This window comes from Lepeophtheirus salmonis, chromosome 1, assembly GCF_016086655.4.
Source record: "Lepeophtheirus salmonis chromosome 1, UVic_Lsal_1.4, whole genome shotgun sequence".
In the NCBI taxonomy this organism is placed as follows: domain Eukaryota; kingdom Metazoa; phylum Arthropoda; class Copepoda; order Siphonostomatoida; family Caligidae; genus Lepeophtheirus; species Lepeophtheirus salmonis.
The window spans coordinates 16,569,046-16,594,207 of NC_052131.2; the positions used below are offsets into that span (position 1 = coordinate 16,569,046).

A 25,162-nucleotide genomic window follows, 5' to 3' on the forward strand; every position below is an offset into this window, starting at 1 on the left:
AATACATCGAACTTCTTTTTTTAAATCACTAACTCAGCGTCAAAACAATTCTTCCAATACAAAATTTATAAAGGAAAACCAAGAACCTAACTTAAGTTGATATACATGCGGCGACCCTCAAGAAACATTATTACATCATGATTAACTCTTTCCAAAATAAAAACTGACTAATTGCATAGGATTTGCAAATTTATATCACATATATTTCAAATTGTAAAAAAGCTTTGGTATAGAACATATCTAACATTAAGTAATCATTCAGAGTTAGTTTTATAAATTGAGTGTTTTTTCCAACGTTGTTAAGTATGTAATATCCTGAGACCTCTCACTAAAGGTTCCAAGTGTTGGCACCATCTCTAAGATTTCTTGAGGTATAATTGGCCCATTAGTATTTTTATCTCCAACTACGATGTGATTAACTAAGTTATCGGGTTTAATATCTTCTTCTTGGTTAGAAATGGGCTCCACCTTGACTTTTATAGATTGCACAGACTGTTCCTTCCTAGAGTTTGTGTGATTGCAATTTAAGCTTTCCTGCTACGAACGATAATTTATTAGTACAAAGATTAAATATGATTGTAGAACTGAGCTCTAATAATAAATCAGATCTCATAATCGAATTTCATCGGAAACACTTCCAAAGACTTCAAAGTTTACTAGAGATCCCAGAGATTATGGTCACAGAATAGTCTGAATTGAGTTATGATTTTAAAAAATCACCCTAGACATCTTGCTACATTTGCCAGCCAGAAGAGTTTTCATTCAAAGAAAAGCACAGAACCTCAATAAGTTGAAAATACTTATATCAACAGTTATGCATACTCACTTTGACCTTGTTTCTGATCCCTTCTCTTCCTTATAACAAAGAAAGTACCCTGCTAGGGTATATGCGGCTCTTCTCTCAGACCTTCCCAAGGACAAAATGCCCCTAAATCTAGGCTTATAACCAAAATCAACTCGAGTTCACTTTCAACATAAAGCACAAATTTGGACTTTTCCTTGATATATAAGCTTACATCATCTGCGAAATATTTTGATGATACCCTTAAAATTGAAACGTACCTTGAAATAAAGAGAGGGAAGATAGGCATGATAAACACATGTACTTTCGTCAAAAGTGTTGGGAATTGGAGTTTCACAAGGTTCGTCATCGGCTGGAGTAATAAAGCCACAACGACGGAATAAGACCTGAGACCTATCTTGAAAGATGTGTTTAAGACAAAACTTAGAGAGTGGAATACAGGGTTCAGCGCATTTCATATGTGATGTAATATGGAAAGTACATTTATGTACATTAACTTTAGAATAACTTTCTTCGCTCGCTTTAAGACGCTTCTCCTTTACCTTAGCGGCAAATATAGCGTCTTTACCCTGGCGAAGATTGTAATGATTAAGAGACTTAATCAGGCGATATGCAGAGCGTTCAGTCTCACCATCCTTGGGCTGTTTATGAATAGACATGAGCGTTTCTTTCTCCTTCTGGATACCGTGCTTGTAACGACGACGTTCTTCCCGTAGTAGATACTAAAATATAGAATTTGTTAAGATATACTGGAGGTAACTAGAAATTAAAACAAACCTGCAGTCGTTGAAATTGATCGATGTAGTTCTTTTGCAAGCAGATTAGTTTGTCCCGCATTATGCGGACAACTTCTTCCGCAGCATATATACCAGCATGTCTAAAATATATATATATATATTGGAAAGAAGTGAATGCATATATATATATATACCTCAGGGGGTTATCTAGATCCGAATCCATAGACTCTGCATCTGAATCCCCATCTCCTTTCCATGCTTGATCCACACGAACATCCTCCTCTTCCTCACTCACTTCTTCACCCCCCTCGACGACACAGGAAACGTGCCTCACCTTGGATAGTAATTCTACATTTAAGAAAGAAAAGAGACACTATCAATATTTCAAAATAAAGACGGATGATATTCAATTAGTATTATTGGAATATCAGCTCTCATAATCTTGGATCTTTGGACAGAGCCTCCCAGACATGACATGGAGAACCGAAGAAGATAGGAGCTGCAGAGTAGTCTGAATTGAGTTATGATAGGATTATCATTCTAGACATTAAGCTACCTTCGCCAGCCAGGAGAGCTTTCATCCCAGGAACTCCGGCCCTCAGCCTCCAGAAGAAACCTTCTCTCTTAAGCCATGGACAGAGTCCCAGAGTCTTTTTTCTGATCTCTCCCCTTTCCTGTAATGAGGAAAACGCCCTTCTAGGGCGTACAACAGCTCTTCTCTCAGACCTTCCCGAGGACATGACTGCCCCCAAGTCTAGACTTGCAGCTCCATCCTTCCTTTCGGCCCCCACCCCACATCGATGGGATCCCATCCTCCGCATTTCCTTCTCATCACGTGCAAATACTCGACACCACTCAATCAAGAGCTACTCACCATGGGGATTCATCTCCTTCACAGCTTCTTCTTTCTTCACCTCCTCTCCCATTCCATCCCATCGAATCACCTTAGGAGGAGAGCAGGCGTCCAGTGCTTCCGATCCCTCATAGTGCCTCAGGTCCTCCAGGCAACGTGTATACAGCTCCAAATGTCCTTTCTTGGCCAACAGTTTATGGCGATTCATCTGAGTTTTCCGAGCATGCTCCGCACAGTACCTAGAGGAGCGGAAAAGTACAGGGGAGCTGATATAGGTTCGCGGTCCAGCATCTCGAGAGAGAATGATTTCTTTCACTTTTCATTCTCTCATAAAAGAAGCCCTCAATCAAGGAGCAAGAGCAGAGCGTGCCCAACTTCCCCTTACGCGCCCGGAAACTAAAATGGCGTCCCTCTCAGAGTCACGCAACCCTTTCTCACTGCATCTCACGAGAAAACCCCAACAGCAGTGTTGGATCCTCCCTAGGACAGTCTTTTTCCGCCCACCCCTTTCATTCTTTTTATTTGGGATTGAAGAAAAGAATGAATGATAGCTAGATCGTATATATTGTCTAGATAGCCAATTGAATTCGGACCGGACTGCAGTCCTTGTAGAGGGATCCAACACTAGGTCAGGGCTACCATATAAACTCCCTATTAAATATTTTAATTTACCCGTCTTTCTTGTCTGCTCTGGGTGCAGGACGAAGACATCTCTTTTGTGACTTGATGTTATAGGAGCATTGTTTGAAGGGAGCCGTTTTATCCTCCAAAATATGTCGTAAGCAATAGTCATAGCTTTTCAACTTCTCCCTATGGCATAAATAGCCAGAGTAACTACAGAGATGGCTTCCTCCTTCATTGTCCCCACCACTCATCCTCTTCCAAGATCTTTCTTATTCTTATAGACACAGTGACAATGTCCTGGCAATGACTGAATCCTAATGATAACCGTCAATTCTGTGCTTCCGTGATAGGATCGACTTGTGGTGCGAGTGTTGCACACACAGTCACTACAAACCTTTAGAGGAACCAAAAGGAGAAAGAAAGAGAGAGAGGAGACTGTCGATGTAGAAGGCGGCAGCGAGGGCTGCAAATATTGTCACACGCAGCTGGATAGACACAAAAACAGAAATCTACTCACTTCCACTCATTCATTCATATATTTTTTTATAGGTAGAATTACATATAATAAAGTATTCATCATAGAATATATATTCATCTTCTTAATAATAAAGTCACGGATAACGAATATTTAACGAATAATTCTGCGGACAAACAGTTCACAAGTATTGATAGCTGGGGGGCATATACATGACGTCATAGAGTGACGTATTTATATTCATATCAAGTCTTGAAATGGAATAATGACTCAATGAGATGGCCGGACTGAGGTTAGTTAATGAAATGATGTAGCAATTTTTCTTACATACGTTTTTAGCAAGCTAATTTGTTGAGGGCTAGAAAGTTCCCGCCAAGGTATTATGTAGCTATTTTCTTAGCTACATAATGGGAAGGGAAAAGAGGAATAAGGAGGTACTGTGGATCCACCAATGAGAGAGAAGAGGAAGGAAGGAAGAGAGTTGGCAGGTGGGCGAGTGGGTTTAGTCTGGAATAGAATAGGGACTACATTGAGAACTGTGACTGGAGAGAAGGAGAAAGAAGAGAAGAGAAGAGTGTAAGTGAAGAAGTAAGTGAAGTTGAGGTGGGCATCTTTTAAGCTGGAAGCGAGGACGACGACGAGAACGAGAATGATGAGTAATTAGAGAATTGCACGGAGAAAAGTCCGAGTGTGAAGGATGAATATCGTGAATCGAGCGAGTTCGAATGCGTGTGCAGCCGGGACGGTGTCTAGCGGAGCGCATACGAGTAGTAGCGGGAGTAGCAGCGCCCCTGCTCCTCCCAACATGAACATGATGACAACGACGGGTCAGGGGAGGTGGTATTTTAGTGCGGAGAGCCTGCACATGACGCCCTCCCGGCGACACAACATCACATCCGAGAAGGAGTTGGGGTATCGGCAGCAGGCTGCGAACTTTATCCAGGACATGGGTCAACGCCTGCATGTGTAAGTGCCTTGGGCATGTCTTGTTCACTTTCCTGAGGACTCTCTCTTTGTATTTTAGACCGCAGCTCTGCATCAACACGGCCATCGTCTACATGCAACGCTTCTACATGTTCCACTCCTTCACGCGCTTCCATCGCAACACCATTGCGGCCGCCGCACTCTTTCTGGCTGCCAAGGTGGAGGAACAGCCGCGCAAGTTGGAGCACGTGATCAAAGTGGCGCACATCTGTCTCCACAGGGAGCAGCCGCCTCTAGACACCAGGTCCGAAGTAAGTCCTTGTCCTCCCATCCTCTCCACCCTCTTACTCCTTCCTTTTCTCTCTTTAGCAATACATTGAGCAAGCTCAAGAACTTGTGACCAATGAAAATATACTTCTTCAAACACTGGGCTTCGACGTGGCCATTGATCATCCCCACACTCACGTTGTTAGATGCTGTCAATTAGTCAAAGCATCCAAAGATCTCGCTCAAACTTCTTACTTTATGGCGACGAATAGGTACGTAGAAAAGTCCTTTTCACATCACAGAGGTCCATTAATAGCAATATTATTTTTTATCTAGTCTTCACCTTACTACAATGTGTCTTCGCCATACCCCGACAATTGTTGCCTGCGTATGCATTCACTTAGCATGCAAATGGACAAACTATAAAATTCCATTGTCAAGTCGTGGGAAGGAATGGTTTTTATATGTAGATCCTAATACGTCATTGGAGTTGCTCAATAAGCTAACGGATGAGTTCCTAACCATTTTTGATAGATGTCCGTCTCGATTAAAAAAGAAAATTATGGCTACTGCTCAAGCTGTAAGACGAGTTTTGGCTCCAACTTGATTTATTGAGTATTATTCATATTTCTTTTATTTAGACGAAAGAGGAAGAGGAACGTCGTGCCAGTAATGATATACCTGCAAGCCATTATACTCCAGATTATAGTCGACGTCAAGAATTACCTTCTTCTTCATCAAAGCATCCATCTATTCCCATGGGGAAATCATCGGGACAGTCTTCCCAACAGCCTTCTACTAGGAGCTCATCGGGTCATCATGGATCTCGAAATGGTATGATTTCCCATAATATAATTACTCAATTTGAGAATGTATATATATGCATATTCCTAATTTGATTATTTTTTCAGAAAAGCCGCATCATTATCCTCCTCACCGTTCTAATGTTGCCCTTCCTGGTCAACCTCAGACAGATAAACCCTCAAAGCCGAATGATCCGTCTCGAGCAACGTATGATGAATATAAAAAACAAAAGCAACAACAGCAATCAAATCAAGGACAATCATCTCGATTATCTTCTTCTGCGCCTGGCCAACATCGGCATATGTCTGCTACGCGTCCGTCTCAACCTGGAGTACCACCTCCATCTCACCAGCAGCCAGTGACGTCGCAAAGACCCACGTCTGCATCTCAAAATATGCCCCATCAACAAAAGCATCACAAGCACAATGGACCACCACCTCCTCAACAACAGCAGCAGTCCAGTCGACATCAACAAGCCTCTGTAACACAACAGTCCAGTCATTGGTCTCATAAATCATCATCTAAGCCAACAGCAACAACAGCTGATCCAAATCGACACCATAAGACGCCTCTCCCTCCCCCTCCTCCCCAACAACAGCAGCAACCTCCTCCACCACAACATGCAAGACATCATTCAGGCTATCCGAGCGGTTCTTCTCAGCATCAAATTCAAAAGTCTGAAAGGAAGCAAACCATTCCTTCCCAACAGCCTAAAAAGTCCATATTTGATATTGACGAGTCTCCCCCACAGCCCATTCCACCAAATAAGCAGCAACAAGAGTCTTCACTCCACCCGCCTTCTTCTCTACCCTCTTCAAACGCATCAGCACTTCCTAATCCTACTTCAGGCAATGGGCTACTTAATATCATGTTAGATCCTATAGTGCCCTTGCATAGCTTGATAAAACCTGATAATAATAAGGTCTCACCAATTTCTAGAAAGGAGAAGTCAGTCTCCCCCAACAAAAGACAACGGTTAGATAAGACAGCTTCACTATTTTCTCCTCCTTCTTCAACATCCTCATCGATAGCACCGCCTCATTTGAATCAGAGAAATAGGTCTTTGAGTAATTGCTCTCAGTCGAGCAATGAGGAAATGAGCGTTAAGTTGCCGAAATTGGAAGAAACTCCCGGATATGAAAAATTACGTGACGGTTATACATCTATTCAAATTCCCAGGGAGGACGTAAAAACATCAAATCAAGCCAACGTTAAACCTCCTTCAGAGATTGTCCATGTTGAGGATAAACACACAGATGATATTACAGATAGCGGAAGAAAGAAACATAAAAAGGAAAAGAAGAGTAAAAAGGAAAAGAAAGAGAAAAAGGAGAAGAAGGATCGGTCTAAGGAGAAATCTCATAAACACAAACACAAGGATAAAGATAAGAGTAAGGATGGTTTGTCCAAGCATCATCACCATCATCACTCCTCCTCTTCATCATCGTCAGCTGTTCATCATAATACCAACAGTAACGATTCTTCTGTTCAGAAACCACCTGGTATAAAACTCAAAATTAAACCCATTCCTCCTCAGAGTAGTGAGTCTCTTCCTAAAGTAGATCCGCTTAAAATCTCTTTGAAACCTTCTCAGTCCTCTGAAACGAAGAAAAGGCATCGGGCATCCTCAGAAGTTCGATCAACGAGTCCATCCGTTAAAATAGCACGTGTTGTTGGATCCAATCAGGACTTGGATTTGTTTTCGCCTTCTTCAGAAATCAAAGTAAAAAAAACGTAAAATTGTGTTGGATGTGCAATTTACGCCTCATCATATAGCTTTTTTCCTCTATCTTAAAAATAATAATATTTGTTGAACCTTCAAAGAAAAAATAATTAAGCAGTTTTTTGTTGATTGAGACTTAAATATTTTTGTACGGTATGTCTTATATAAGAAGACATAGATGCCTGATGTGTTCGAAGTAATAAAAATTATTTACAATAGTTTTTGTTTTAGATTAAGGCAGTGTGTGAAAATTGCATATTTATATGTTTCCATGTTAACTTGCTAAGTGAGATGTTATTTCAATTAATACAATTAATTTAACTTAAGAATATGTTACGTAAATATTCATACTGAAGAAAAAAAAAATATTACAATCACCTTATATATTTAAAAAGGAAAAAAAAACTGATTGTAGTAAACAAAAATTGCATTCTCCCATTTGATTTTAATTTTACTTTTATTCTTCCTCTCTTTCTTTCTTTCTCTCTACCTATCTAACCAAAAAAAATCTAGGGCTTGCAATTTACAATTCGATTTCTAACTTCGTTTTTAATAGATCCTTTTTTATGTAAATTAGATAAACCTAAATTATATACAAATAAAATAAGTGTGCGAGACTCAACTTGTTCTTTGTTTACTCACTCTTGTTTCTCGCTCTCACCTGTTTCTTAAGAATCTAAATTTGATCATTTATGTATACTATTAATATTTTCATCATGGGTTCGGATAGAAAAAAACGTTGAGCGGATTTCTTGAAGGACACTCAAATGAACAAATATGAATATATATATTGTATCATTATGAATTGAACACACAATATAACTTATTATTTATACAAATATAGATTTGTGAGCATTATTATTACTACGACTGTTCTGTTAACTCTCAAATTGAAGGCAGCAACAAATTGCGTCAAATTTATATTGCATCTATTTGCAGCATATATAAATATTATCTACTCGCGAAGGAAATATATTTCAGTTCTAAACGAGTCTCGTTTCGATATGGGAAAGTCATGTTTCATTCATTTCTGTATTGTGATTCTTCTTAATAAGCCTTTATTAGCCATTGATGTACTTTTAATTGCGGGTGGAGTCTATAGAAACTTGACGACTCAGTTAAATGTACCTCTGAGGTCAAAACCATGTATGTTGCAGTTTGAATTCATGTATATTAATATTTCTTGCCTTGTGTAGCTCTGTGGAAATCGTAGGTCCTACTGGTTCATGTGAAATAAGTCCGCTCCCTGAGCCACGACAAAGGTAACACTCAATTAATGTTCATCTTTCAAAAGTAACTTTAAGTTCTTCAGTTTATCCGTGGTAAGAGTAGGTAATTCAGTATTTGCATGCGGAGGATTTTATATATACGAGAGGTATCCATTGACAATTATTCCTGTCCACAAGGATTGGATCACCCATCTTTACTATTTATAGAACTGAATGCTTTGAATATATTCCTGAAATACAACGTTGGCTAATGGGTCCACGTTTGGGAAAAGCTCTTATTTTTTCGGGTGCAGTGAGCTTTCAGAATCGTCTTGTATTGATAGGAGGACGAAGATTCAATTATGGAACGGGCAGTTGGGATTATTTAAAAGATATTCAAGTGTGGGACTCTGAGAGCAAACTTTGGATTCATCCCTACCCACCACTACCCTATGCCATCGCAGATGCCTGTGTATTTACGTATGGAAGTAGGGTGATAATAATTGGAGGTTCCAACGGGATGTATCAGTACAGTGATGATCCGGGAAGAGTATGGGTCTTAGTGAATAACACCTGGAGAGACGATATTGTTCCTCCAATTTTAGGACCACGGATGTGGCATTCATGTGAGGTTATTCATAAAGGGGTATGTATGTCGATTGGCTGACTTTTATCTTGTCATATATTCTGTATAACCTAAAAAAACTACCCCTTTACAATTTTAAAACAAGAATGAAGTTGGATTCATGCTCGTTGGAGGCTACTATAATGGATTTTCAACGATGTACTGGCCACTAGATGGACCTCGACACTGGGAATGGATGGGCCCTCTTACAGAAGATAGAAAGTGGAAACCCGCTATAGGTTTAGTTAATGGGCAGCTCATCGTAGCTACAGGAGGAAACTATGGGGACAACAGGATTGAAGTGTATGATGGTGAGCGCCATTGGACGTTAAGGCGGGATAAACTGCGTTATAAAAGAGAATATGCTGGTCACACCAAGGTCCCTCATTATTGGTTTCCTCATTGTAGATTTTAATTGGAGCCACTATTGTGTTGCCCACCTAAAAACTAGGATCATCTCACGTTTTATCCTTTATTGTTATTATAGTATAATATATTAGTAGGTATACATAATTTTGTATTTATTATAAATTCGAATTTATAGGTGTATAAGTATTGTCAGTATATACTTTAATTTATTGACATATTTGATTATATGATATGACGTAATCAAAGTATGTATTCGTAGGCTACACACGTTATTACTAGTATGCTAAATTACAGTAAATCAAATTGCTAAGGTTCAATTGTATAATATTTTTCATTTTCAGTCATTATTATAAATAAATAATAATAAAGAAGAAAGAGGAATAGTTGGGGGTTTAATAGAAGGCAGAAAGTGCAAGAAGGAATTGTATGTAAATGTTGTTGTTGTTGTGGAGAGAGAGAGAGAGAGAGAGAGAAAGAAAGAAAGAAGCACGCCGGTTGTATTCCAGTCCATGGAGTATAGCTACCTACCTCTTCACTCGTCTTCAGTCTTCCTTCATAATTTCTGTATTCATTTCCTAATAGATATATAAATTATATTTTTTAAACTATTATTATTATATTGGCTGTTCTTTTAACTTCAGTTATAAATTGTGCCTCGTGTGTTGTGTAAGTGTGTCATACGTTCTGCGTTCTATATCTTATTAGAGCTGTTTACGAATTCCTGGCCCCTGTTTCATTCTATGACACTGTTCTACCATTGAGTCTATTTCATTTCTAAAGAAATGTTTTAATTTTTCGTGAAAAGAGGTGAGTAAAACTTAAAGAGAGAGAGAGAGAGGTTTAGTTTTGGAGGTAAAAAAGAAGTATGGATTCATTCCCTTTACCTGAGACTGCTTTTTTTTTTAGATTTGAAGGTACGAGGAAAGTGTTGTAAGTCCCCGGTGTGGATGACTCATCAAGGACGCACCCAGAGATGAACATAATTCACAACGATGTAATAACTTTAAACACTTAGTCATATAATATTGAATCCAGAATCCCCCTTTGGGACTATCTAGAACAACTCCATTAGCGTGAATCATTGTTTTAAACAGATTCCAAGAGTCTTTTCTCCTCTCCTTACTGGTCCAAATGACTTAATTGTAATGTCTAATTAATAATTATATTAGCGTCAGTTCTGTCATGCACTCCATTTATTCACTCCCAAGTCCTATTTATTACACCCTTCCTCTGGCCTCAAACCTCTATATGTGGCCCATCAACACAAATGCAAGCTAGAAAGATTACTCTCAAAATACAACATTGATTAGTATTATATTTATATTCTTCCGCGAACTATCATCAATCCCATCAACAAATTACTCCTATTATAACCTCTATCTGGACTTAAACCACTCAAAAAGGATTGCCTCAATAAATGAATTGATTTTGTATGTAAGGCCATATCGGGGCCAATATAAGTCTCTTAAATCAAATGATCGGTCTAAACTATAGTTAAATTTTTTGGTTATCCAGACTCATCCCACATATTTGAATATAAAGCATTTATTGACTGTATGTATATATGAAGCAAACATTAAATAGGGATTTTTTCCTCTTCCTCATTTTTGATCAAGCTTGTTTTTATGTTGACGCGCACATTTTTTTTTTTTTTTTTTTTTTTTGAATCCACACAAATTCCTTGTAGGTTGTGTTGTGTCTGAAGCCATAGATAAGTTCATCCATTCATAACTTACTCATAAAATGAAGGGATGTCTTTTTTTATAATAAAAAAAATAATAAGGATTAATTTCTAACTCGACTCATGCCTTCCCTAATTATTAAATTATTTCAATATGTATCTTCAAACGGAGGGATCCTTTGCTATAAGTCATTACTCATGTCTAATCCATTCGTCTTTACATAATAATTGTATTTTTAAAGCAATGAAAACAGGGCACATTTGATGTTGGCTCACTTTATAGTAGACATTATTATTCCGATCGAATATGGAAAGCCTGTACGCAGTGAATTTTAAAATAATACATTTTTCAAACTATTTGTTTTACTTCTTCAATTTTTCTACCCCCCTTTCCTTATATCTACGTCGTCCTATTGCCAACAATACTTGACGTGGATAAGGGAAATAAATAATAAGTTCGTTAATAGTCGTCAAATATGTACATAATGATCATTTGTTTTATCATAGGGCTTTCCTGTGTCAAGCTTCTTATTACTTAGGTTATTTTGTACATACAGTATTCATAATCAATCCTCTATTTGAGATACCAAATACATGAAAAGGAACGTCAATATGTGACAAGATCATGGACCCCATTATGCTAATATTGTAATAATAAAAATATGAACCATTCTCTCTAATTATAATCTCCAGGGGGGAAAATAATCTTAGATAAATAAGTTAAAACTTGTAATATCACATGTGGAGTGGTGTATAATTATTAGATTGGCATTTTTAAAGGAAACATAAGAAAACACATTATTTTTCCTTAAGAGGATAAATATATTTAGTATATTGCGTATGTGAAAATACTTGAGGAGGAGTTGAGAGTAATATCCGCCTACATCAGTATATAAATTTTCCTCAATAGAAGCAAATTTTCAATTTATTTTTCATTGTCACTCGAAGCTACTGAATGTTTCCTTTAAATAAGTATATTTGAATATCAATTTATAACATATTCTATTAATTTGTATACAGAACGCATTTTAATGAATATAAAGTAGAATCTACTGATCATTTTCTTCACTTTTTCAGCTCTTCATTCTTTTTCGAATCAACTACGGAAGAAGATTAACAACATGGTGAGGACATGCCATAATGAACAGAGCATTCGTAAACATATTTGATGAATTTAATCATTTACAAAACTTGATGCAACGCCTTCAAGCTTAAACTACGCAACGGGTCTCAAAGGTTTAGAAGTGAAGCATCATGGCAGAGGAAGAAAAACGCATTGCCGATTATTTTGTGGTGGCTGGACTTCCAAAAGAACGTCCTCAACTTCTGGCTGATAGTAATTTGGAAGTTAGTTTGAAGAACTCCTCCTACCAAGATCCCATTACTGATATTACGGTATGATAATATGATTTCATCCAGGGAAAATACAGGGGTTTTTCTTTATGTTAGAATGAACGTATTTTTTTTTCTTGTTTTTGGTTCAAATTAATTCTTTGTTTATACACATTATTTGAAGTATGCAAGTTAAGTTGTAGATCAATATTAGTTATTACATTTTTAATTAAAAAACGTTGATATCTTATCTTTTATCTAATGTACCTTATATTTTTATATGCCATCAACATTTTTTTAAGCAATTCAATTATATGATAGAAATGATATTAATATACAGAAGATAAAACGCATTAAAGAGTTCAAAAATAAGATTAGTGTTGGATATTGTATTAAAATTAGGAAATGCATATATGTTTTGAATTCATTCGTTTTTCTTATGAACTGAAGAATATATCTTCATGAATAACTAATACTCTTCCAAACTTGAACATATTTAATTAGTCATACGATTCATTTTCTTTTTGAAATGTGTATTACAGCTATACTCCATATTGTTACAAGTCCTGATTGAATCCTTGATCGGCATAGTAATGCTTCAATCTTTTTAATTTATTTACGCTTCACTTATAAACGATTATTATGCGCTTCACTTATAAATGATTTATTAATCTTCAATGCCTACATGTTATTAACTTCTTAAAACAAAATATTTATACCCCTATCATTTCATTTTGGATTTGATTGCTCATCTTAACACTGATAGCCTAATTATGTACAAATATATTAGTAAGAAATTTTAATGTCAATAAACGTTGTGATTATGCAATCTCATTAGTTATTTCTTGAGTTATATTTAAAAAAATTAATTACATTTCTAGTTTTTATTCCATATAAATGTCGAGGATGAAAAATCAAATATTAAGAATTTCAATAGTGGTGTCCCATTATGAGTTTTATTTTTATTTTTTGCTTCATTTGATGTATTTTTGAATTCACGTTACAAAATGATTCTTTTTGAATGGTATTAGTTTATCAAAGTAACAAATTCTTCTCATCAAATAGGTGATCTTTCCAAGGCTTGGAGAAACTGTTCCCGATCATTATCAAATGGTCGAAGTTACACCTTGTGGACATTGTGCCAATCTTAACCATGGATCATTTCGAGCTAATGATGTGTATCTTTGTTATCGTCGAGGAAGGCACGTTCAGCCATTGATAGAAATTGGTGTTTTCTATCGTGGAAAAGATCAACCTTTACCTGACACACAGGTACTGTATTATTAGTGAACTTAATATACATTTGTTATTACTTTTATTTTTAGATTCTCGAATGTTCCCCTAATAATCATAATGCAAACGTGAATAACACTGCAAATTCAGCAACGTATTTAACCTATAAAAGAGCCACAGAGAATTCTCCGTCTAATGAACTTGTGGTTATGGATATTTGTGTTATTTTGGCATCAAAGGGTGAAGTTCCACCCCATTCCTTTATGAAAATCGATAAAACTTTAAATAAAGGGATTATGAGCTCAGATGTGTACATTTGTTATAAAAAGTCTATAAATCAAACTGATTTGATATCATACAAGCCTGCAGTTCTTGCTCAGTATCCGTTTAAGACGAACAGCGAGGAAGAAAAAAATGCAAATAATGACGAATGCAGTTTTAAAATGGATGATAATGTTGCCTTATTCTGTTTACCTATGGGAGCAAATTTAGAATGTTTGCCAGCAAATAGGGCTTTACCTTCTGTCATGACCTCAAAATTTGTTTTATCTCCTACAAGCTCAGAAAAAATATACGGTTCTGCAATAACTTTTTATGAAGAATATACAAATGAAGAGGATCTTAGTGAAGAACAAAGAGAAGGTCTCTATTTGAGGAGATATCGAAATCCTTTGAGTAGAAAAATATTCACGAATAAATGCATTTGTATATTAAGTCATTGGCCTTTTTTCGAAGCCTTTGAAAAATTTCTATTTTTCCTATATCAGAATCATAGAAATGGACAAAATGAAGTACCTTTGGAACGCTACATTCATCAGTTTTTGTACGAGTTACCTTTTCCCTCACCAACAAGACCAAGAATTCTATATCAACTTAATGCTGAGTGCCGAATACCTTTTCTCCAACCTGAGGAATTACCCCTTCCTCGATCAGGAGCTTCCTTTGGAAACTTGTTAGTTTCGCTTGGTCCTGATAACTGTTTGCTTGTTTTACTGCTTGCATTGACTGAACAAAAAATACTATTGCATTCCTTTCGGCCAGACGTTTTGACTTCAGTTGCTGAAGCTCTAAAGCAAATCATCTTCCCATTTCACTGGCAATGTCCGTATATACCACTATGTCCTATTGGAATGTCAGATTATCTTGCTGCTCCATTACCTTTCATCATAGGTTTAGACTCTCGTTTCTTTGACATGTATGATCAACCGTCTGATGTTAATGCTGTTGATTTGGATACTAAAACCATAACGTTAAGCTCTCCCTTGCTATCAGAAAAACTTTTACCTAAACGTGCTGCGCGAACTCTTCGGGCGAGCTTAGTGATTCTCTTTGAAAAGTGCAATGATAATGAAGCAAACGCAATTAAGTTAGAAGCTCAAAATGATGGTGAATTGGATTTTGAGTTTATTATTAAACGTCGAGAGATCCTCTTGGAGTTGGAGATACGTGATGCCTTTTTAAAATTTATGGTGTCTATTCTTTCTGGGTACCATAACTACTTATTACCCTTAACGAAAGCACCTACAATTGGCGCTACAGATGTCACTAATCTATTCCATTCTGCAGCTTTTATCAAGTCTCGTGATCATTACTACCATAAGTTTTATCATCTCTTGATGAAAACACAAATGTTCACAAAGTTCATTGAAGAGAGAAGCTTTGTGTCCGATGTGAATGCATACTTGGCTTTTTTTGATGAGTGCATGGATAAATATGACAGAGGGGGACAATCCAATTTCTTGGAGTTAGATGATGTTGAGAGTGTGAGAACAGTGTATATTCTTCCTCCTGATGCATCAGATTTACTACATGGACAGAATTACGATTATGATAAGATAGAGAATTTGAATTCGGATTTGTTTACGGGACCAAGAAAAAAAGTTATTGATGTAGCGACTGATGTTCATAATGAATCAGATATCAATGATTCTCTATCAACACCTTTAGCTAAACGAACGAAGCAGGAGATACGCTCTGCTCAAAAGTCTGCTCAAATAGTACATCAAAAGCCATACTTATGGGCAAAATGTTTAATAAATACATCTTATTCCCTTTGGTTTATTCATTTACCATCGTATGTCTTACACGAAAGTGGGAGGAAAACAAGTCTCAAAGCAGGATATTCTATGTTGCGGAGAATGAGAAATCTTCGTCTTAATCCTGCGGATGAGATTTGCTATAGAGTCATGATGCAACTTTGTGGTGCCTATCAAAATCCATCTCTTGCAGTGTCCATTCTTATGGAGATGAAAGACTGTTCTCATCATCCCAATGCAGTCACATACGGGTACTATAATAAAGCTGTTCTTGAGTGTACTTGGTCTTCTGGTCCAATCACTAAAGGACAGGTTTATTGGAATAAGCTTAGGAATACTTTATTGGCAATTCGACATTTTCTAGAAATAAAAGAAATGAGACTTGTGAGACATCAAATTCAGAATGGAAATTCATCTACTACTCCAATCCCTAAACCAACAGAAAGTGACAATATCTCAAGGGCATCTTCAGAAGAAAGTGGAGTATCTCAAGAATCTTCATCAAATTTAATAAAAGAAGATGTCCAAGAGGGCGGTCATTCGAGTAACTATGATGTTGGATATTCATCTATGAATGAGAATGGAATTATGGCATTGGATTCCAATGGAGTCATCAACGGTGGTTGTGGTATTGCAAGTATGTTACAAATCTCATTTTTGTCCTTCCAATCTTATTTATATTTTATTTCATTTTAGAAAGGGAAACATTATCAATGGAATCTGACTCCATCCATAAAGATAATTATGATAAATCCTTAAATGTGTCGCATCTCCAAAAGTCTCAAACAAAAAAGGGAGTTCAAAGAGCATTATTTGTAAGAAGTGATAGTGAAGATTTGGCAGCAGGTGTACGGGATTACTATGAAGGCTCCTATAGTCCACCACCTCACTCTAGCTCTAAGAGTCGATCTCAATCTGTTGAAAGTGACATGACTGGTATCCCTCCAACTCTTAACTCAGGCTCTCTTGAGCCAGTTGTTGAAAAAATGAGTGGAGGTTCGTCTTTTGTATCACCTATGGTTGGAACTCCAGTAACTTCAAATGACCCCCTTGGTGCCTTATTACCTATTACCAATTTAGATAAAAAGATGGAAGGAGGAGTAAAGGTGTCTAATTCATTCAGTACGCTCAATTCCAGACACTTAGATGATAATGTTCTTGGGGAACCCTTTTCTAGTACAAAGGACTTAATTAGTGACGGTGGCTCCCTGGCAAGATCTTCAACTCTTCCAAGAAGTTTATATGAAGAAGCTGGAAAAACAGCATCTATATCTCCATTTTCTCTTAAAAACTTTTCGAAGAGTAGCGTCACAAATCGGTTGAAGTTAGGTTCCACTTATTTGCTCAACAGTTTAAGCCCAAATACAAAGACAACACACGAGGTTTTGACTAATATCCGTTCGAATGTAAGTTCCGCCGCTACTCATATTAAAACGAAGTATTTAGAAACGGCTACTTCACTAAATGATGAACATTCAGATAAGATTAGTCTGGGCTCAAATGATTCACGACGAGCTTCTGAAGTATCTGCAACTTTACCAGGAGTTAGCAATGGCGATGTTGAATTATGGAGCTCATTGGCTGGAACTTTTTGGGAAAAGTGGATGGGCTATTCAAACACACCTGTCGTTTCAGACACTCCGAAACTTTCAACAATATGTGATAACTTTGAAAAACATTACGGCAATATTCCTCGAAGTTCCGTGCATCCTGTTGCTCTAGCAATAGAAATTAGTTCAGTAACTCGATGCATAGTCTGTGACTCTGCTGTATATGATGAAGAAATCATGGCAGGTTGGACAGCTGAAGACTCTAACTTGAATACCAAATGTGCCTTTTGTTCTAAATATTTTGTTCCTTCTTTATCGGTTCGAGTCAACGATTATCGTTGTATATCTTCAGCCCTGATGTTCATCACTTCTAATATACCAGCACCAAGAAGTAAGTTTGTGCGATCAACACGACCGCGTAAGATGAGTAAAAAAAATAGAAGATCAATTTTTCGATCTGAATCTCTAAGTTGCTGCGAAAGTAAAGAACGAAAACGATCCTTGCCTCAACCAGAGGTTTTTGATAATATACGAGTACCTTATTTAAGTCCCCTAGTACTTCGAAAAGAATTGGAATGTATTTTAGATAGAGAGGGCGATCAATGTCTCAATGACCCTAATATTGTAGATGACCATCCGATCATTTACTGGAATTTGGTTTGGTATTTTGATCGAATTGGTGTCAAGTCGCACATTCCTGGATTTTGTTTAATAGCAAAATCTCTCAGTCGAGACTCAATGACTATTCATCCTTCATGGGACTGTGCTACCGTTCACAATATATTTGTCAAGTGTCTTTGGGATAATCCAGATATTCATAAAAAGTATTTATCATATTTGTACATGCAATATTCCTCATCAGTCCTCAGCGCTAGTCCTCTCATACATTCGTTACTATTGGACGGTAGTCAACTGTCCTCTCGTGTCAGAATAAAAAAAATCATTGAAGGTGTTAAAAGTGATAAATTAGTCGAGGTGAGTTTGTTGTCCTCGTCGTTCCTTGAGTATTCTAGCTATAACTTTATTTTTATTTTTTTAGCCAATGAGATTGTTTTTCGAGGAAAGAATTCATTGTAAATCGGTGAAAGGTCGGAAGAGAGGAATGTCTATGTATAGAGATATATTGTTTTTAACTTGTGCAGCAAATGGTTGCGATAACGTCAATTATGTAGCTTTTGACAGGATTTATAGGAATACCCTCAATCAATTAAGGCCTACATATCAAAAGTATATTTTCAAGTCCGATGAAGTCCCAGAAGAGAAAGCTGTTATTTGTAGAAGGTTTTTTAAGAGTTTAATTTTGTGAAATATTTAGTCCTCGATGAGATGCATATCTAATTTGGTATGTCCCTTCTCTTTTTATCTCTTATATAGGTAAAGTTTGAAAAGAATGAATCATTAGTTAATATTATTATTATTATGACTTGTTGATTACATATCGTTATAGATCATTGTATTTTTCTATTTAGTTCTTATACCAATAATATGCATATATTGGTAATTTAAATCTTCATTAAAAAGTTAACTTATTTCCGCTGAAACTTGATCCTTATAATTTTACATCAAGTTTGCACGCTTTATTATTACATGATTTCAGCTTTTTATCGTCAAATATTTTGCATTCAAGAACAGTAAGGTTTGCTCTCTATATTGTTTTTACTACGTTTTTGCCAACCATTTCATTTTATATTTACATAAATGATCATGAAAGTATTCTGTGATAGTTTCCATGAGCTTTTAGTGATGTGATCGTTATATTTTCCGAAATATATATATATATATTTAAATATAGTTAGTTCTCTTTATTATATACAAAAACTTCATTTTTGAACATTACGTGACATAATAAATATTGATTGTTCGTACATATGCTACATTGTGCTATCCCAAACCGTCGAAACGGATGTAAGTCTTCATATCATGAACTCATTTGAGAATTTGAGTCCCCATGTATATTGAACTCTACGTAGTCGAATATCTTGTATAAGTTCAAGTCTTTTAACATTTTATCAATGTTTATTTCAAGATTTCCTTCTGGAGATATAGAGAGGAGTTCTCCCTCAGAAGTGGCAATTGCTGCTCCCTGCTTTCGAAGAACCTTGTATATCACATATGCAGCAATGAGTGAACGGGCGTAGTAGTGCAAAGGACTTGGATAGTCCAAGAGGGAAATTGTGTTGTCAGTTATATTGCTGAATGTTCTGAGTGCTCCTTCTGTCCATCTCTGTGGAGGAAGAGGTAAATTAAACACTTTTTCAATTCTTTTATCTTTTGCATTCTCTGGGCTTATGAGGTTTGTAAACTTTAATTGATATGCAAAGTTCTCTAATCCTAAAAAGAATTATAATGTCATTAAGATACTAATAATGGATATTTAGCACCTTTGAGAGGAGATGACTCCAGTTGCGTCTTGATTTGAGACGAAAGTGAAATGTTGAAAATTTTATAGGTGGGACTATCTCCATCCTTTTTCGGAAGTCTATTCCTTACAATTTCTCCAAAATCCACTCTGTGAAAGGCACTCATTCTTTCGTGTACTACCACCTGATAAATTGACGAGTTGGGGAATGAAAGTATTGGGAAAAATAAAGTATATATTATGCTCAGGAATTGGCCACATTTTCTACTTATTTACAATATTTGCATGGATATAATTTACAAGAGAAAGCAAAACTATTGTTCTTGAGTTGACGTCAAGGGTTTACATGAATACAATTTTTATCGCTTCATCATCAATCCAAAGATATATTCACACTCAGAAAAATAAAAGTAATTTGTAGTGATGGTATTTATAATTAATTAATAATATATCAATTTTTAATTTAGAAAGCTTATTATTACTCACTTTTAAATTACGCACTGCGAATAAGTCTTAAGTGATTCGAAGGGAAATAAATTTTGTTACTAAGAAGGTAAAATTATTATATACATGAAAAATAGCAAATTATTATTTTTGCAAGTAAGTATTTATTTTATGCATGCTTAAAGCAGTATTTGGCAAATGCTTCTACACTTGCACATATCAAAATAAGGAGAACTAGAATAATCCAATACACCTAATTGAATTTCGTAGATGTAGTGTATTACAATAAATTTCTAATTCCTTTTTTTTAAACCTGTTTTATCTATTAGATAATTGTTAAAAAAGATACCAAAATCATGTTTCTAGCTTCAACATTAAGGAAGTTATGACTTATGACCAATTTATCATAGGAATTTCATGCCTTTTTTTCGTACTGTTTATGTTATAACGATATATTGCCGAAGGACCACTTTCTGCCAAATTATATAATACAAATATTTGATGATGATTCATGCTCCAAAACTATGTAATTATGATTCCCATTCATGCTACTCCAAAATTAAACGATAATATGTTTACTTATTTTTCACAAATTCCAATAATTAAGTGTTCATTAATCAATAATTTATTGATTCATTTAATTATGAGGATGCTTTAAAAGTTAATATTTATTATTGATCATTGTGACAGTAGCGGGTGTAGGCTCTTATCCCCTGTCTTTTCACCTCCCCCCCGCCCCCCACCACCAATTAACTCATTTTACCCCCATTGCAATTCACCGCCGAGCCATCTATCTCCCAGCATTTTACCCCCTATGCAATAAATAGCAACCATACGACCAAATATTCTATCTTCTAACAACTATACAAAACGTAATTCATTGACATAACTTCATGACGTAAGTATTAGTGATATTTCGGACTTCTCTTGACCTGATCACCTGTGACCTCTTGAGAATTAAAGAGGAGTTTTTAATTAACAATACATTTATTTATGATTTATTAATTGTTATTATAATATTAATAGTATAATAATATATGTACAATTTAAGTTACAATGGTCAATTATTGCCAGAGGTGGGAACTTGGACTCCACTTGGAGTTGAGTCCATATTTTGAAAATGATCTCACAATCAAAGACTCGAGACTTGACTTAGACTCCATATCGAGGTCTTGCAACTAGACCGGACTCCAAAGCTAGTATATTGTGCTCTCGAGAAAAGCCTTAACCCCGTATTATAATTATGGACTTGAAATGACCTTGAATGAAATCTGAGGATTCGATGAAGGACTTGGACATGACTTGATATTTTATGTTGACTTGCAATATAAGGGCTTTGTCCCAACTCTGATTAATGCTCTATTGTAAACTGCAGAAGTGGAAACAACATTGAGAAATCTTTGGAAGCTATGGGTTAAAGGTATATGTAGAAATTATTAGACCCCTACTAGAATTCAAGTGTGGGCTCATAACCTTTTTGAATAAGGACTTTGAAGAAGAACCTATGCAAAAACAATTCATATCGTTTTACACGTCATGATCTAATAAAAAGATGCAAACTAAAAAAGATAAATGTAGTTCCATCAATATTTGTACCCGAAATACACTCCTTAATCTTGCTAAAGGTGAAATAAGAATTGGGTATCTTCAGAAGCAAGACACAGGAAATCATTGAAATTATTAAATGAACAAATAGACGCGTTTCACTCATTCAAACGACTCATTAATTTATCAGATATCCAATTAAGATTTTTTTTAGAGCAAGAGCTGACTTTTTATCCTCAACTAGATCGTAAGAAGGTTACAGTTTGAAAGGTTGTGTAAATTGTGAGGTCAAATAAAGTGAAGATTGTTGATGGAATTCATAACGTCATAGCTTATTTGAAAGGTAGAAATACAATGTCAATGTGGAACCAAAGAAGATGATTACGAAAATTGAGGAATTGATTTCTTCTAATGTCTTGTATACCAATAAGTTAAAATTTGCAATTTTTGATCTTCACCATCAATAAGGGTGGTGGAGGACTAAAATATACAATGGACCTTGTTTTTAAGTTCTATGTGCGTATTAAAATTATAAGATGATTTTTAAATTGATTGAATTAATAGCTTAGAAAACGTCTAATTTCATAGTTAAAAAGTCACTTTGTTAATGAGCAAGAAAATAGAAAACGCAAGAGACATAGTGATCCTTGGTCAAATAGATGAGTAATAAACTGTCAAATGTATGTGTCTAAATCCAAAAATTATTATATTTAATATTATAATTGTATCTATAATATTCTAGTAAGTAAATGTGCATTTCATTACTGTATTCAGAGTTAAATAATATTTTTACTGAAATCAATTATTGAATTAATTATTTAAATTGATGAATTTGTCCTTCAAAAATAGAGAATCAACTTCAGTTTGTGTTTTTACAAGATCATTATGTTGTAAGTTTCATTCAAATGACTAATTATGAAATATTCTTCTTATGTTGATCTTTCAATACTAATGTGATTAATTCATAAAGTCAGTATATTTACACAATTAGTTAAATGTATTTAGAGTTACATAATTGAAATTTAGGGATTCAATACCAAGATCAAAAAATATTATTACAATCATAAATTGAGTATAATTTATTATTGGATGTGTGTATTTCTAATAAACTTGTTTAAATTGATTTATTATTTAGGGACTAAAAAGTTCAATTTAATTTCTAGAGTATGATTCCAATAGTTTATTGAGGTTGGATTTATCCTATTTAGAGATTTCGGCTCTAAATCTGCTGGTATTTTAAAATTTGCGACTCCAAATCATAGATAAATATGCATATTTTCTTTGTTCCAAACCAACTCCGTGAGTAAATAACTCATTAGCCCTCATTATTAATTATGGGGAATTAGATATAAAAAAATGGAATAATTGCTTAAAATACCATGTGATTTTGAGAAAAAATTTCAACAACGCCAAATATTATAATCTTATAGTTGTACAAAATTCATATGAGTTTACCATTTAGATTTCATCATCAAAAATGATACGCATATAAGTCAGTATTTTGAAACTTTCCATTACAAATATGCCATGGATACTTCTTTATGATACAGGACGTTTTGGGAAGAAGAGAAGGTTAGCTGTAGAGAAGAAAGCCACTTAGAGGATCTGGGGAGGCACTCAAAGGTCGGGTCGTAGGAGAGCACGAAGAAATGAGATACGTAAGCGAGGAAAAATATAATTGTACATGTAAATAGTACAATTGGAGGAAATCTGAATAGAAAGATATGAACGACAGTTCTGTTTCTTCGTGAACATTCTTTCTTACACAAAGAGTACGAAACAGACTGTCACAGTCACTCAAGGGACTCGAATCCTCGGAGTTGTGTATCTAAGACTGTGAATGTATGTATGTTAAAGGATTTCAAAAAATATAGATCTGAAGGCGATAATTGACTTTATTTGATGCAACTTTTTCGCCTAATTTCAGTTATGTCAATATTTATTCGATAGAAACGGAGTAATTTGATGTTTTCTACAGATATTTCGTTTACCTCTTCTCAGCTACAATTTCTGTTAGATACCGCATATATGGTTTATCCCAGCTTCGTGTTATTCTTCAGATGATAGATGAAACCTTTAAGAATAATAAAAGCATTCAAAATAAAATATCTTAAGGAAAAGGAGAGTTTAATACCTATAAGGCTATAACTAATAGCCTATTAGTAATTTCAATCGTGAAATTATTTTCAAAAAATCATACTCTTTCCCTCCTCTCCTACTGAGACTAAATCCGAGGGGCTTGTAGTCCTTTTAACATACCTATTGTGACTGTATACCTTCATTGGATCTCAAGCCAAGTTATGAGAACCATAACAAGTGACTTATAAGTTATAACTTATAGGCTCTTTCAGCAAATTTTTGAGTGTATTTTCTTAGTAGGGTTCAATAATTGTCCTTTATGAGTGTTAATTTCCATCAGTTTACTAATTAATCGAATAAATGTACATATAAACATATTTAATTACTATAGAAACGTCTTTAAAAAAAATATTCGACACTTCTTGTAAATATCTAATTTGGTCAATTGCAGTAGATATGTACAGCAATAAAATGTATGTCAATAGAATTATTGTATTTGGAACACAAAGTGGCCTAGAAGACCTTGCAAGAGTGAAAAAACTGGGATGTTATGGGACATTCAAATTTAGTCCATAAATATTTTATGAATTGTTCACCCTGCATATTGTCATTAATGAGACTAGTATACCACGTTTGTTCGTTTTATTGCTAAAGATATTTATCTACAAGTTTTTTAACATCTTAAAGAGTCTTCCCCCAATATAGAATCCACAAACATTAATGGTTTATTTCGAAAAGGCAATATTATATGCATTCAGTGAAACTTTCCCCGACTTCTAACATCAGTGGTTGTCTTTTTTATATGTCCAAAAATTTGTATCGGCACATTGTAGATGTGGACTTAAAAGTTAGATATCTAACCGATTCAAATTTTAATAATAAAGTCAAGTACTTTACAGCATTGGAATTTCTCCCAGTCATTGATGTAATTAATAGGTTTATAGAACTAACCAACGACGATGATATACCGCAAGAATTTGTTTCTACTTTGAAACGAATTGGAGAAGAACAAAGTTGAAGAGAAAACCGACGGTGAGTACAACCATAATTTCCTATTCAAATTTGAATCATATACGAAAGGACTCAAGCTATGCCGATTTGAACGAATAATAGTGTAAAAGGATTTCACAAAGCTTTAAAAAGCTCAGTTAGTCGCATTCATCCCAACATATGGAAAGTAATATACGCTCTTAAGAAGGAAGAGAGCTTAGCAAGAAGGAAAAAGTGATTTAGACTGGAGTTAAGTAATCCCGATATCTAAAAAATATTCAAGTATAAATAAAAGGATCTACAACATTACTCTTAATTGTAATCCAGATGAAAAGATGGAATATCTTAAACATAGCTTGGAATTTTCATACCTTTAAGATTTATTCATCGTTAAGCATTATTTATGTTAAATATTATATTTTGTTAAGTACTTTTTTGCTTTCATTATATTTAAAAAAAGGTTATAAAAATAAATCATGTAAATATATCATTTGTTGGAATA

General features: G+C 35.2%; 5 protein-coding genes across 12 annotated transcripts; 3 read left to right on the forward strand and 2 right to left on the reverse strand.

The window, feature by feature from the left end:
- Positions 1-181: 181 nt before the first annotated feature.
- dgt1 (dim gamma-tubulin 1) lies at positions 182-3,267 on the reverse strand. 2 transcript variants are annotated; one of them, XM_040713665.2, is made up of 6 exons: positions 3,065-3,267; positions 2,414-2,631; positions 1,734-1,887; positions 1,580-1,679; positions 1,063-1,524; positions 182-534 (listed from the first exon to the last, which is right to left on the reverse strand). In XM_040713665.2, exons 1-6 carry the CDS (start codon positions 3,265-3,267, stop codon positions 271-273), a joined length of 1,401 nt encoding a protein of 466 aa, XP_040569599.1. In that variant the 3' UTR covers positions 182-270. The 2 variants fall into 2 exon arrangements, with proteins under 2 accessions (XP_040569599.1, XP_040569593.1); XM_040713659.2 differs by having other exon boundaries at positions 182-537.
- A 626-nt stretch (positions 3,268-3,893) lies between these two features.
- Positions 3,894-8,048, forward strand: LOC121119018 (uncharacterized). Its single transcript, XM_040713638.2, has 6 exons — positions 3,894-4,457; positions 4,516-4,726; positions 4,785-4,954; positions 5,019-5,262; positions 5,324-5,516; positions 5,594-8,048. Exons 1-6 carry the CDS (start codon positions 4,189-4,191, stop codon positions 7,222-7,224), a joined length of 2,718 nt encoding a protein of 905 aa, XP_040569572.1. The 5' UTR covers positions 3,894-4,188; the 3' UTR covers positions 7,225-8,048.
- A 111-nt stretch (positions 8,049-8,159) lies between these two features.
- Positions 8,160-10,022, forward strand: LOC139905395 (uncharacterized). Of its 3 annotated transcripts, none has more exons than XR_011780099.1 (6): positions 8,170-8,344; positions 8,406-8,471; positions 8,522-8,584; positions 8,646-9,063; positions 9,149-9,545; positions 9,753-9,882. XR_011780099.1 is itself a non-coding variant. In XM_071888512.1 (5 exons), the coding sequence occupies exons 1-5, from the start codon at positions 8,214-8,216 to the stop codon at positions 9,455-9,457; spliced, it is 987 nt and encodes a 328-aa protein (XP_071744613.1). In that variant the 5' UTR covers positions 8,160-8,213; the 3' UTR covers positions 9,458-10,022. The 3 variants fall into 3 exon arrangements, 1 of the variants encoding a protein (XP_071744613.1); XR_011780102.1 differs by having other exon boundaries at positions 9,149-9,541; XM_071888512.1 differs by having other exon boundaries at positions 8,160-8,344; positions 9,149-10,022.
- On the forward strand, positions 9,949-19,030 carry Crag (DENN domain-containing protein Crag). 4 transcript variants are annotated; one of them, XM_040713604.1, is made up of 6 exons: positions 9,949-10,077; positions 12,170-12,487; positions 13,490-13,696; positions 13,750-16,330; positions 16,390-18,218; positions 18,283-19,030. In XM_040713604.1, exons 2-6 carry the CDS (start codon positions 12,347-12,349, stop codon positions 18,547-18,549), a joined length of 5,025 nt encoding a protein of 1,674 aa, XP_040569538.1. In that variant the 5' UTR covers positions 9,949-10,077; positions 12,170-12,346; the 3' UTR covers positions 18,550-19,030. The 4 variants fall into 4 exon arrangements, with proteins under 4 accessions (XP_040569538.1, XP_040569545.1, XP_040569560.1 ...); XM_040713611.2 differs by having other exon boundaries at positions 10,076-10,218; XM_040713626.2 differs by lacking the exon at positions 9,949-10,077 and adding an exon at positions 10,254-10,405.
- On the reverse strand, positions 19,025-20,227 carry LOC121119056 (uncharacterized). 2 transcript variants are annotated; one of them, XM_040713689.2, is made up of 4 exons: positions 20,089-20,107; positions 19,879-19,997; positions 19,625-19,787; positions 19,025-19,574 (listed from the first exon to the last, which is right to left on the reverse strand). In XM_040713689.2, the coding sequence occupies exons 3-4, from the start codon at positions 19,767-19,769 to the stop codon at positions 19,162-19,164; spliced, it is 558 nt and encodes a 185-aa protein (XP_040569623.1). In that variant the 5' UTR covers positions 19,770-19,787; positions 19,879-19,997; positions 20,089-20,107; the 3' UTR covers positions 19,025-19,161. The 2 variants fall into 2 exon arrangements, with proteins under 2 accessions (XP_040569623.1, XP_040569615.1); XM_040713681.2 differs by lacking the exon at positions 19,879-19,997 and having other exon boundaries at positions 20,089-20,227.
- Between the last annotated feature and the right edge of the window lie 4,935 nt (positions 20,228-25,162).